This window comes from Excalfactoria chinensis, chromosome 1, assembly GCF_039878825.1.
Source record: "Excalfactoria chinensis isolate bCotChi1 chromosome 1, bCotChi1.hap2, whole genome shotgun sequence".
NCBI classification, from domain to species: Eukaryota; Metazoa; Chordata; class Aves; order Galliformes; family Phasianidae; genus Excalfactoria; species Excalfactoria chinensis.
In genome coordinates, this window is record NC_092825.1 from 38,919,615 (window position 1) to 38,932,614 (window position 13,000).

Sequence of the window (13,000 nt, forward strand, 5' to 3'; positions counted from 1 at the left end):
AGACTTGGGGCCCACATTTTTTTTCTTGTGGTGGGATTTGTGCTTCAGCCATTCCAAGTCCTTATGCTCTGCTCATTCCTGTCTGCAGCTAAGTGCAAGGGAGGTGCATTGCCTCTGTCTAATTATTGGAAGGAAACTGTGGTCTTTCTTATGAACTAAATAGTTCTATCTGTACTAACAATTACCTTTGCTTATTGACCTCTTAAGTATTTTAAAGACATTTAGTTTTTTCAGCTTCGAGACAAGCCCTGCATAGGGGTTGTTTTTCTGAATCTTAAAGTGTTTTTGCTTTTGTTTCCCACCTTCAGAAAGAAAAAAAAAAGAAAAAAAAAGAAAAAAAAAAAAAACAACAACAACAACAAAAAAAACTGGCATACATTAAAAAAAATAAAAAAATAAAACATGTAGCATTTTCCATCCCTCTCATGTCTGTCGGGGGACGAAGAAAGAACACAAACTACTGGAGTGGGGATATTTACCTGTAATACTGGAGCGCAATATCGAGATGAGTAGTATAATTTGAAAACCAACTTACTCATCTGTGGAAAACACTGAATTTCCTTTGGGAAATACAAAAGTGTATCTTATAGCCTTATCCCAGAACAGTCTGTATGTGTTTTCTCATGCATGCTAGTAGCTCTGTGAGAACAAAGATTGAATGTGCTTTTGGGTGATTTTGGAATACTTCAGACTGGTTCTGGATATTGCGATCTATTTCATTTTAAGATACGTGGAAGGAAAGTGAAAATCATATTATTACAGTTGTCTTCTTCAGTTTCATGAGTATTCCATTATAGGAAGCTCTTTTGTACTCTTTTCTTACAACTATGCAAGCAGTTAAATATGCAAATATCTGAGATCAGTTGGCTCATTCCATGTAATGGACAAAACTGGGAATTAGAATGAAAATGTCCTTAAGTTGCTTCTTCTTTCTCATCAAGAATAACTTGTTCTAAATCTTTGTAATCAATAGATAAGTATTTTGTCCGCATAAGTTCTGAATGACTGAAAGGAAAATGCATTTGTTTTCTCTGCTTACATTGGTGTAACAATGTTGACTTGTTTAGAATTACTTCTTTGCTTCTCCCATGTGAAACATAAATTGGGCTCTATTGTTACTGGTTTCTTCAAGTAAAGTAATGCAAACAACTAGGAATTCATCTTAATGTATAGATTTTCAAACAGTTAGCTTACATACTCAGAAATGTAGGTTCATTATTTTTAGTTTCCAGGCACCTACCTAGATACTTTTGTATATATATGACTCCCATTTTCAATCGACGTAAATACACTGCCTGCAAATTCTCAATTGCATGTATAGAGTTCTTGTCAGGTATTCAACTCAAGAAAAAAATTGATCATGTGTTCTTCGTTTCACAGTAATGCTTTATTCATGTCATTGCTTCTAGGCAGAATGTACGTTTGAGAACAACTGTTTTCAAAGAAGGAGTACAGAAAAAGCAAAATTTCATAAAAAATCTCTATGTGGCCCAGTATGGTTTCTCTTCACTTAGTGCAGCCCAGGCAAGCCAAAAGGTTGGACACCCTTGATATTAAAAAAAGGAATCATTGTACTTTGAGGTGGCGGGAGGCAGTAGTTTGTGAAGACACAGTCTCTTTGCTCAAATCTTGGAAGATAAAATGATACATTATGGATAGACCTGTACAATTCACTGTGATTCACAGGCTCATAGTAATATAGCAGAGGATACTATGCCGTCTGCATGAATTCCTGGAGAGAGCAAGATTGGCTTTTCAGTGTAAATGTAGCCCTTGTTGTCGATCAAAAGCAAAGTGCCATGACATACAGAATTTGCAGCAGTAGATTAGCATTTCAGAAATTAAACCATCTGTTTGAACTCAATTAAAAGAGAATCCAGCAAGGTTTTTCCTAATAGAGTATTCTAGCGCTGATTCTGGAAACAATTTATTATGTAATTAGAACTTACAAGGAAGTGTTTTTAATGCTCATTCAGTAAACTCAGCAGTACTACATTCTCAGTAGGATGTTTTGCAAAGAATAAATTCTTAATTTTCTTCCTTGTCTGTAGTTCTAAGATATGTTGGAATGTTTGGTTTCTTTTTTGTTGTAAGTTTTGGAGAATTCATGTTTGTGTTTCATGAGATGGTATTGATGCAACTGTTTTTGTTCCCCTATTCCCCCTGTAGCATACACAAGAGATAGTCTAGAGAAAAAAAAAACTGTTCTACAATGCAACTGTATTAGGTCTGAGATCTCCCTGTTTTGTGTGTTTACAGATTGTCAGGAAGAAGGCAGTGGGCTGGAGATGTGGGTGGCTGAAGTCATTTTCTTGTGATTTGTCTTTAGAAGTAAATTCAGTACCAGCCTGAATTTATTTCTCCCTAGGAAAGTTAGAGTCTAGAGGTCAGAAGTATGCTAATGAGAAGAAGCAGTGGGGAGAGAATGGGTAGCTTTCCATTTCCTCCAAAGAACAGCCACTTTTTTTGAGACATTCTGTATCAGTGTATATTGATCAGTGCTGTGCTTATATGCTTCTATTCACTATGGTTAGTTTTACTGGAGAGCGAATATGCATTTAAGTGTACCTGTCGTTTTGAAATGTATCTTCCACCAAAGGGTAGTCAGGCAATGGAAGTCTAGGCAGCCTTACTAATTCCTAAGGTGTTTCAGTAAAAATTGTCTTCCCCTAACAGTATGTAGCTTTTACCTGACATTATAGTTTGTAACTGTGCCAGTGGCCCAAGCTGCTTTAAACTCAATGAAGAAAATTACAGACTGGAAATCTTGTCTAATGTAATAACAACAGAAAAAAAGAAAATACACAAAAAAAACCTTATATTAAATTCCAGATGAAATTTTGCTGTCTGCCTCTTAGGTACTCTGGGATGAATGAATGATGTATTTATGGTGGTTATCTGGTGAATGGTTTCTGTAACTCAGACGTTCTTTACTGTATTGCTTTTTATTCTGATTCCATTTACATACTTAACATTATCAAACTTATTTTTATCATATTTGAAAGATCAGCAAATTTTTCTTCTTTAATTCTGTTTGAGAACTTCTGTTCTAAAGTTACATTGATTTTCTTGCTAGTTAATTCACAAATTGGTTATTTTTACCATGACAGATGAAGAAAATACTTTCTGATGTCTTTACTTGATTGTCCACTCCAGTCAGCAGAGAACTCTCTGGGGCAGGCAAGCACGTAGTTTCAATGAGTAATTTTTTATGCTGAATTTCAGAGGCTGAAACTGAACTACGATTTTCCTTAACATGTGTAAATTGCCCTCCCATGCCTTAAGAAATAATAAATCATTATTTTTTTTTTTTAAAAAAGCAAATATTAATTATTGTGTACATTTCTTAAAAATATAGTTGGTAAAATACAGAAACCTGATGTTCATTAAACAGCAGTTATTGGCATATGCATTATTAAGTGCAGACTTCCAGAGTAGTGTGTGTAGGTCTAACACTGAACACTTGCTGTAATTGATATTAATTACTTAGAAAACACTGTAAATGTACATGCCATCGATCAGTTGTAGTAAATAAGGCTGTTTTAGTTGTAAGTAGCTTTATTTTTTACAAGTCACAATCTTGTAAAAGCCTAGCAAGTGATTAGTGTCCAGTGGCCTCACTATTAGCAATGAAAAGACTGTATTTTACGAACTATAGCATTAAAATCTTAATGCTGTAAGAATCAAAATTAAATCCTTGCACTTACCCTGTAAGTTAATAATTTTAATATGTACTATGGATTTAATTGCTAAACACTGTACAGGGAACACCTGCAGGTTACTGGCTGCCAAAAAGTAAGGCTTGCATTCATATGAAATGTATGGAGTACTGTAATTCAGAACAGCAGCCAAAACAGAGAGTGGGCAAAACCTGTTTGCTCTGTGCAATAGGCATGAAAGTGATAGGAGCCAGATGAAGGACAAAGGGGAAGGAAAAAAAAAAAAATAAAAAAAAAATAAATAAAAGATTTGCAATCTTGTTCTTTATGAACAAGATGTTTTCAACCTTTGCAGTTCTGTCAACTGTGTAATGAAGACATCACTGAAGAGTTCTGTTGTTTATTTAAAAAGTTAGGGATCTCATTTTCATTTGTACATGAATGAAATGTATGTATGTATCATATTTGTATATGCCTTGGTAACATTTCTATTTGCTGAAGATGGATTATTTGACCAATTCAAAAATACCTTCAGACACAATTGCTAAGTAGTTATTGTTATGGAAATTGTCTCACTTCCTTCAATAGACTTCAGTTGTATTTTTCCAGTAATTAAATTACTGCCTGTAGAGGGAAAATGTTTTGTTCTGTTGTCTAGGGAAAGTTGGTTAACAGAAATTGTCTGTGAAGGGCTAGAATGAAGGTTTAAGTTCATCCTAAAACGTGTTGCAGTGCCTAACCTACGTTTTTCTGTACCTTTTTTCCTGTTTCTGTAAAGCTGTAATATCACACTTCTTTATTATTTATTATTATTATTATTATATAGATTCACAGATTCAGGCTGGACATTAGGAAATATTACTTTTCAGAAAGGGTAGTCAGGCACTGGAATGGACTGCCGAGGGAGGTGGTGGAGTCACCAACCATCATAGTATCATAGTATCATGCGAGTTGGAAGGGACCTTAGAGATCATCGAGTCCAACTCCCGGGTTTCGAGCCCTCTGTGTAGCGAAGTGGCACTTCTACCCCTGCGCCACAGGGGGGATTCGAACCCGGGCCCTCCAGTGCCGCAGGCAGCAGCTTAAACCACTGCGCCACTGGGGGCACAACCATGGGAGTGTTCAAGAAACATTTGGATGTTGTGTTGAGGGATATGATTTAGCTGAGAAGTATTGGTAATGGTTGGACTGGATGATCTTCTAGGTCTTTTCCAACCTTGATAATTCTGTGATTCTGTGATTCTGTGAATGAGCATCACGTAAGACTTGGGTCAATCTTTGAGATTCTCATTTTTCATGCTCAGAGCAAGCTTATCAAGTTAGATAACGGTTTACGCAGTGTAAAGTGTGAAAATCTGAATGCTTTACCTTACAGCTACAAATAACTAAGTAGTTTTGGAAAACATACAGCAATATCAATGTTAACCTAGTTTTTTAGTGTTTAATTCACCTAACTACACTTGTCAACTAAAGATGCAAAGCCTTGTTTGACACTTAACATAGTCTGCCTAGACTTCAGCAAAGCCTTTGACATTGTCTCCCACAGTATTCTTCTGGAAAAGCTGGTATCCCTTGGACAGGTAAACTCTTTGCTGGAAACTGGCTGAAGGGCTGGGCCCTGAGTGGTCGTAAATGGAATTAAAGCCAGTTGGTGTCCATTCATGAGTGGTGTTCCCCAAGGGTCAGTTCTGGTGACTGTCCTGTTTAATATCTTTATTGATGACCTGGATGAGTAGTTTGAGTGCACCCTCAGTAAGTTTGTAGATGACAACAAGCTGGAATTGTCAGTCTACCCTGAAGGTCCTACAGAGCTATCTGGACAGGCTGGATAACTGTGCGAAGGGCAATAGGATAGCATTCAACAAGACTGAGTGCTGGGTCCTGAACTTTGGCCACAACAGCACCAGACAATGCTGCAGGCTTGGGACAGAGTGGCTGGAAGACTGTGTGGAAGAAATGAACCTGGGGGTGTTGGTTGATGCTCATCTGAACAGGAGCCAATAGTAAGCCCAGGTGGAAAAGAAGGCCAGTGGCATCCTGGCTTATATCAGAAATAGTGTAGCCAGCAGGAGCAGGGAGGTGATCAACTCCTTTTACTCTTCGGTGATGAAGTCACACCTCAAGTACTGTGTTTTGTTTTTGGCCCCTCACCACAAGAAGGTAATAAAAGCCTGGGAGCATGTTCAGACAAGGGCAGCAAAGCTGATGAGTCTGGAGTGCGAGTCTCATGCAGATCAGCTAAGGAAACTGAAATTATTCAGTCTGGAGGAGGCTCAGGGGAGACTTTCTAACTTTCTACAATTACCTGAAAGGATCTTGTGATGAGTTAGAGGTCAGTCTCTTCTCTTGCATAACTAGCAATAGGACTAGAAGGAATGGACTCAAATTGTTCCAGGGGAGGTTTGGGTTGGATATTAGGAAAAATTTCTTCTCCAAAGGAGTGCTCAGGCACTAGAACAGGCTACCCTGGGAGGTGGTTGAGTCACCATCCTTGGAGGTGTTGAAGAAATGTTTAGATGTTTTACTAAGGGACACGATTTAGTGGTAAATATTGGTTGGTCTGGACGATCTTGGAGGTATTTTCTAAACATTATAATTCTGTGATTCTGTGATCTGTCTTTAGGGAGGAACACAAAGACATTTTTTTTTTCTTGTTTTCAAGGCTTAGAGGAAAAGTACCTGAAAACTAGTAGGTTCATTTTCATTTAAGAACACCTTTTTGTTGTTTAAATAAACTATGATATATTTCTGTTACTGAAAATATTTGAGCTATTTATGTTTGTCACTATGGTAGTACAGATGGCATTTCTTTTCAACAAGTTTCTCACTTGCTGAGAATGCAGAATTTCTTATTAGCACATAGGATACTTGTTAAATAAGGTAAGGGAGTTGTCAAATATTTCCATACTATAATCATAGCTAAGTATCAAAATGATCAAATTGCAGGCATCATAGAGCATTTGGATTTTGATAAACAAAAATTAAGTCATTTGAAGATTATTTTTTTATATATATAAAATCCCAAATTATTGGGAAAATTGAGTAAGATTATCATAGGGTATACTGATGAAAACTTTTGAGATGGAAAGCTATAAATTTTAATTAAAAACACTTTGAGGCCTGGAAAATGTTTGTTTATTTTTTTTAATACAACCATAATATTAAATGTTTATCACATGTGTTCCAATTTAGCTTTTATTATGGTAATACAAGTATGTTATCTAAAAATTTCCATCAAGATGTCTATATAAACCAAGAGTGATTACTATGAGGGCTTTTTTTTTTTTTTTTTTTTTTTTTTTAATTGAAATCAAATAAATCAAACCAACTGATGCATGGCCATTGATGAAAATATTTAGATATACAGAAATTACAAATATAAGTACATTTTTGTAGCACTTTTCAAGCTGCTATGATTATCTGCAGCCTTTACCATTTGTAACATATGCTTTTGTTAACTTACCAATAAGAAAAGCAGTATCCTCTGAACATACATAAAGGACAGTAGTAGGTAGCTTTCCAGCAGCAAGATACAACATATCAGTATATGGTTCTTTGGTTTTGGATAACTGTGGTTTTAAAACTCTGAGTATTTTCTGAATGTTAACATGAAAAAATAAAACCATAGAACAAAAAATCCCTATTTGCTGGACAGCGCTGATTCTAAAATACCCCATATTGATGTGATAATTTGAAAAACAAAATAGACTGCTTTTCAAGTCCAAGTTCAGTGCTCTTTCTCATCTCTCAACCCCTAATGATACTGATCCTGGTTTAGGGTGTGGGGGGGAAGTGTCCCTTCATTTTTGCAGTTTCTGTTTTTAGGTGTAAATGTCTTGTAGCTTTTGATTTTAGACAGGAAAGTTTCAAGTGTTCAAAAGTGCACAAGATTAGATCCACACAAACATTTTCACATGTATTCTCTTTGCACAAGGCAGGTGAAAGTGCCATCTGCTTTGACTGTCACGATAAAAATGTCTAAATGTAAAAGTAAGTAAATAAATACACAACAAACCAACCAAAACAACAACCAGCCAACAAACAAACAAAAACAACCAACAAGCAAAGCCGCATGACCTCAAATTTATGTAGTACCATCTGTTGGTAAGGTGACCAGATGTTGGTCCTTACTTCTGCCTTTATCCTAACTTGAGACTAGTACATAAACAGCATTCCACAGAAATGGTATTTTTCTTACCTACTTTCCCACTTTCATATTTTGTCTGTTTTGATTTTACACACACACACGCACACACACACACACACACATATGGAAGATGTTCATCTTTTGCTCTGCAGATTAATAGTTTGTAAGGCTGGTAATTTAAATATGACTAGAACACTAAATGAAGACTATTTCATTAATGGAATATAATTAAGTACCTGAGGCTATTCTGTATCAGACTTAAGTACTGTTGTACTCACAAATGTTGAAACTAAATCCAAGGGTCCACTCTCCTCTTGAGTCCAGGTTTGTTGTTGCTTAGATTTATATAGCAATGTATGTTAGTCAGCGTCATATAATTAGGTTGGGACATGGGTTTCCTTTACAGCAAGATGTTTAGGTACTTATCTGACTAGTGTAACTGTGGAAACTGTGCTGTTCAGAACATTTGTTCAAAATAGTAGTTGCAAGGAGAATGTTTTTCTCTCCATTTCCTATCTTTGCTATTTAAGCTGAAGGCAGTTGTCAACACAAAAACGCATTTGCAGAAATCATTCACAGGCAGACTTGCAATTAAATATGTACTTAGCTACCATAAAGGAGTTGCAAAGCATTCCTTCATTTTAAGAAGGAGTTTGGAAAGATGCTGATGTTTTTATTTTACATTAGAACTGAATGTTTTGCAGTCTGGGCTGATGACACAGGAAATCCCTCTCAGCTGTGAATTTTACGCTTTTTTATTCTCTCTGATCCATAATGTTTTGCCATACATCCTGTCATCTTTTTCCAGAATGCCTTTTCCACCAAGTTATCAGATCCTAGACAATTTACTGTTCTCATCTCAAGCAATTTTCTGGAGATAGTTGCTTTAGTGAGGATTAATGTGCTTTTTGGAACAAAATGCCAGATGCAGTATATGCAAACTTCACTTTGTAATAGATTCAGCAGCTGTACAGCACAGAGAACCAGCTAAAAAACACGAGTATCTGGAAGCAGTAGCTGTCACTTGGCTTATCTGGCAACACTTGATTACCTCTATGAAAAGGTCTGTGTCCATGTATCAGTCTCTTTTCTGAATTTCTAGTAGTATTAGTGGAACAACACTGGAGAGTATGATCCACTTGGCAGCCGCTATCTCTGTGGATATCACTTCCTCATCCTTCTTTCCCTCAGACACTTTAAGGTTGTATGCTTACATCATGGATAGCCCCTAGGTCACGGTTTCACTCAGATGTTTTGAGGTCTGTCAAAAGTGGCACACCCTGAAATTATTCTATAGTTCAGTTATCTTTAGCAATAAAAAAGGAGCTGATGACATTTTGATCACATTCAGATTTGCTTCAGAAAATACTATACTGTGCTAAAGCATTAACACCAGTAATAAAAATTCAGGTAAAAATTCTGCTAGGAAGATAAATAAGGCATTAAAGCACATTGTGCCATGGTTATTGATAAGGCGGGGCAGTCCACCATGCTTTGCGTTCATCCTTTATGAAGCATACTGCTTCATTATTTTTTGTATCACCAATGTGTCTTAAGTTACTAAAGAGAAATATTTTATTTATTCATTGTTACACAAAAGTGCTGTGATGAAATACTCAGATGTGACATTTACTGTCTTTCTCTAAGTACTTAAAAGAACAAGAATCCTTAATTGCGCTGTTAAAACAAAACAGTTAACCTCTGTGTTTTTGATAAGTTTGCCATGCTGATTACAGAATTCATTAAACAGTCCTAGGTTTGTTTTGAAACATCTACATGATTATGCACCGAAGTAATTCATTAAGAGCAAGAGAAATGTTGGCAACATCTTTTCAATGACCTTTGAAAATTGCTAAGTGAGAACTAGCTTGCCGTTGTAATTCTAGTGGAGTATAAACTGTCATGATTTTTGTTAGAAGTACACCTGCAGCAACAAAATGCATTTCCATCTCAGAGTTTGTCACTTTGTTCAAGCAATGAATATCATCTGTAAGATCAACTTTGGGGAAAAGATTTTCCAACTTCATTGGTTGCTTTTGGGCTGTTCTTGGATATAGCTATTTGCCATTCAAAAGCTCTTTTTTTAAAAATAGGTTGTATGTATTTTTTTCTCTCTATTTAACTTAGGCTTACATTATCTTCTTCTGTTTGGGACTTTTCTCCTAATATGGCATTTACTGTACATGGAGCCTTAGATGAACAAGATATCACTGCACCTACTGTGTTGCTAAGATTCATTATGCTGGTGACTCCAATACTGTACTTGGTTATATTAAGATTATTCTGAAGTACTACATAGAATTATTTTGATTTATTTCAGGATTCTACAGTGCATTTTACAGAACAGTTTAATTCATGTTAAAAAACGCTCATGCCCCTAGGCTCTCCTTTTATTTTGGTGGTGTAGAGAAAGTTTGAAATAATTGTCATCAGTGTGAACCAAAACCACCTCAGGCAACTAAGGCATGCCTTTTGTTATTTTGTTTTTCATTAATTACTCCATTATTTCTTTCCCTTCAGCCCCCAACTCTACCCCCCAAAAACCCACTAAGGAAACCAGCATACCACAATAAAAATGCTAATAAAGGAAATCATTCCCAATAGAACATAAAAGACAGCATTTATAACCCTGATAGAAATGCCAGTCAGCTTTTTTGATGTAAAGCATCTGTCTCTAAAAGGAAATGAAGGAAGGACTGTTTCTCCTTTCAAGTCTCTGAAGTAGTAGGTGGTGTCATTTACTATACAGTGCTACAAGTCTCTTGTTATTGCACTGGTAGCTGCCGACTGCCTTTGTTAACATACTGAAAAGTTTTATCAGCTGTGTTTAATAAAAGAAAATGTATGTGAAGAAAAACTATAGCAAATGTCTCTTTCTCTCTTTCCTCAGTCTGTCATATATAGCTGTCAGGGACTGATGACACTCAAGTGTAATCTTTCACATACTTGTGAGAAGAATGTGATTCTTGCGACTCTGACAATAAACTGTAGATTTAGGGGTGACAGATTCTCTAAAAGGTCAGAGAGCAGTCTTTCAGCTATCCTAAGCACATCCTCACCTGAGGCATGAAGGGGATTATGTGAGCTTCTGTCATTATCTATTTGCATGGATACATTTTCATAGAAGATTAATGGCCTAAAATTTGCTGAGCCTCTGTGAATTGAGAGGTGATACAAAGAAGCTGAAAAATTTCATACTCAATTAAAAGGCATGAAGATTATTGTTCTTCTAGATATTTTTGTTGCTTACCCTAGTAAGATGATAAGTACATGGCAAGAGAGTTTTCTTAGGTAGGTGTACAGTCATATTTATGACTTTATTTAGAGTACTTAATTAGTACCATACACATACCATATCTTCAGTGTTGCATGAAGGAAATTGAGACAAATTCTGGAAACCATATGAGAAAACTTACTTCTCAGTAAGTTTGTGAATGTTACAGAATTAGAAATCGTCACTTTAAAAGTATGTCTTACTTAATATCAGTTTTTCTAGGTACATGTTCTGTTAATTATTATCTATTGTAAATTTTGTCTACCATCTACATCTGCACAAAATTATACCGTGAGAAAAAAGGCAGTTCTTTGTCAATAACTGAGGTATTGAAAAAAACTGATCACAAGCTCTAATCAGAAAAACAGGTAGCACAGTTAGAGAGTATGGACCATCCTACTTAAGACAAATACAGAAAATTATCTCAAACAATGTCTAGTCTAAAATTAAATGAATGAATAAAATATATGGATACTTGGACAGCCATCCATTTGCAGTGAAGCTATTGGCCTGTGATTCTTAATTTATATCATTTCAGTTAGCTCTTAGAACTTGTATAATTAAGTAGTATATTACTTCTTTATAAAATAGTATATACTGCTGTCACTGAGAAGGGAAAACTGTGATAATGTGGCTTCTAATATATGTTGTCTCTAGCAAAGGCTAACATTTCAAGGGCTTAGTTTTCCTTCTCTATGTGGCACGTGACTGAAGAAAAAGTTTTGGAGAATAATAAATAGAAAGAAATACATCTTAAAGTCCAGCTGGGGATGTGGTGTGTGTGGGGGGGGGGTGTTATTTTGGATTCTTTTGTTGCTGTTGTTTTTGCTTGTTTGTTTGTAGTTTTGTGTGTGTGGATGTGTGTGGGGTTTTTTTTATTTATTTGTTTTTAAGTAGAAACAAATATCTGTTTTGGGATGAGGGAAATTAATCTATCAGAGTTAACTAAGATAAATTAAAACTAAAAGTAATATCTACAGGTGTTTACATAGGAAGAGTTAAATTCATTTTGTTTTGCTCTGAAAGCAAGTTTTTCTGAAAACTTGATTCATTGTTCCTCGTCAGTTTTTATGATGCGTATCTTAATAGGAGAAAAGAAGCAGGAAGAAAGGTGAGAAAATACAGTATATTTGTGGGATATAAAAGTCAAGTATTTTTTGAGCAGTATTTCCACTGCAAAAGTTAGGTTTTGGACAAAATTTTTATTTATGTATTTATTTTTGAAAGCTGAATAAGAAGAATAAGAGTAATGAGTTTAATTTGCTAGTGAATAGGTTTGGAATGTAGGTAAATCTTCTTAGTCCGGTTGCCTTCCTCATACGTTTGTCTGGGAGACCATCCTAGTGCATATTTTATTGACATCCTACCTACAGTATTGTCACTGAAGGACTTTTTGAGCATTTTGCATCCCCATCCATAATACTCTCTAGCTGAGTTTCCATTTGGCATCAAATCTTGAGTCCTGGTGAGTGACACCTAAACATATTTAAATGTCATGAAAAGCCTTTTATTCCATAGTGGAATAATCTTGGGATTAAAAAATGAAAACAAGAAGCATTTTCTTTTAGATGAAGATGGAATATCTGTTAGTGTAGTTTCACGAATTTGTTGTAAGCTTTTCACATGTTTGTTATTAAAATAATGTTTCCACCACTGTAAATTGTATTCAGTCATTCATTAAGAAATAAATGCCACAGCCTTAATCAAAATGGATATCCTAGGACTCCTGAACATCCTTATAATCTGAGAACAGATTGTATTTTCTACTATTTATAATTAAGACAGAGGAAAAAGGGATGAGTTCCAATGTGCTAACTATTTCCACTAATTATAAATTCTTTATTGGCAGTGGGTTGATTCAAAATTAAATTCCTGTCTTTAATCCATTCTTGGACTACTTTAATTTTCTCTTGGAAGCTG

At 35.6% G+C, this 13,000-nt stretch overlaps 1 protein-coding gene across 3 annotated transcripts in view; it reads left to right on the forward strand.

Annotated features, from left to right (window-relative positions):
* TMTC2 (transmembrane O-mannosyltransferase targeting cadherins 2) overlaps nucleotides 1-13,000 on the forward strand; it is a 243,499-nt gene that overhangs the window by 227,328 nt on the left and 3,171 nt on the right. The window contains exon 12 of one of the 3 annotated variants that reach the window (XM_072335789.1): nucleotides 2,260-2,386. The exons of the other annotated variants lie outside the window; for them this stretch is intronic. Within the exon in view, the coding sequence (XP_072191890.1) occupies nucleotides 2,260-2,352 (93 nt within the window). The 3' untranslated portion in view covers nucleotides 2,353-2,386. Of the gene's footprint in view, nucleotides 1-2,259; nucleotides 2,387-13,000 lie in introns of those variants that run through there. 3 annotated transcript variants of the gene reach the window in all.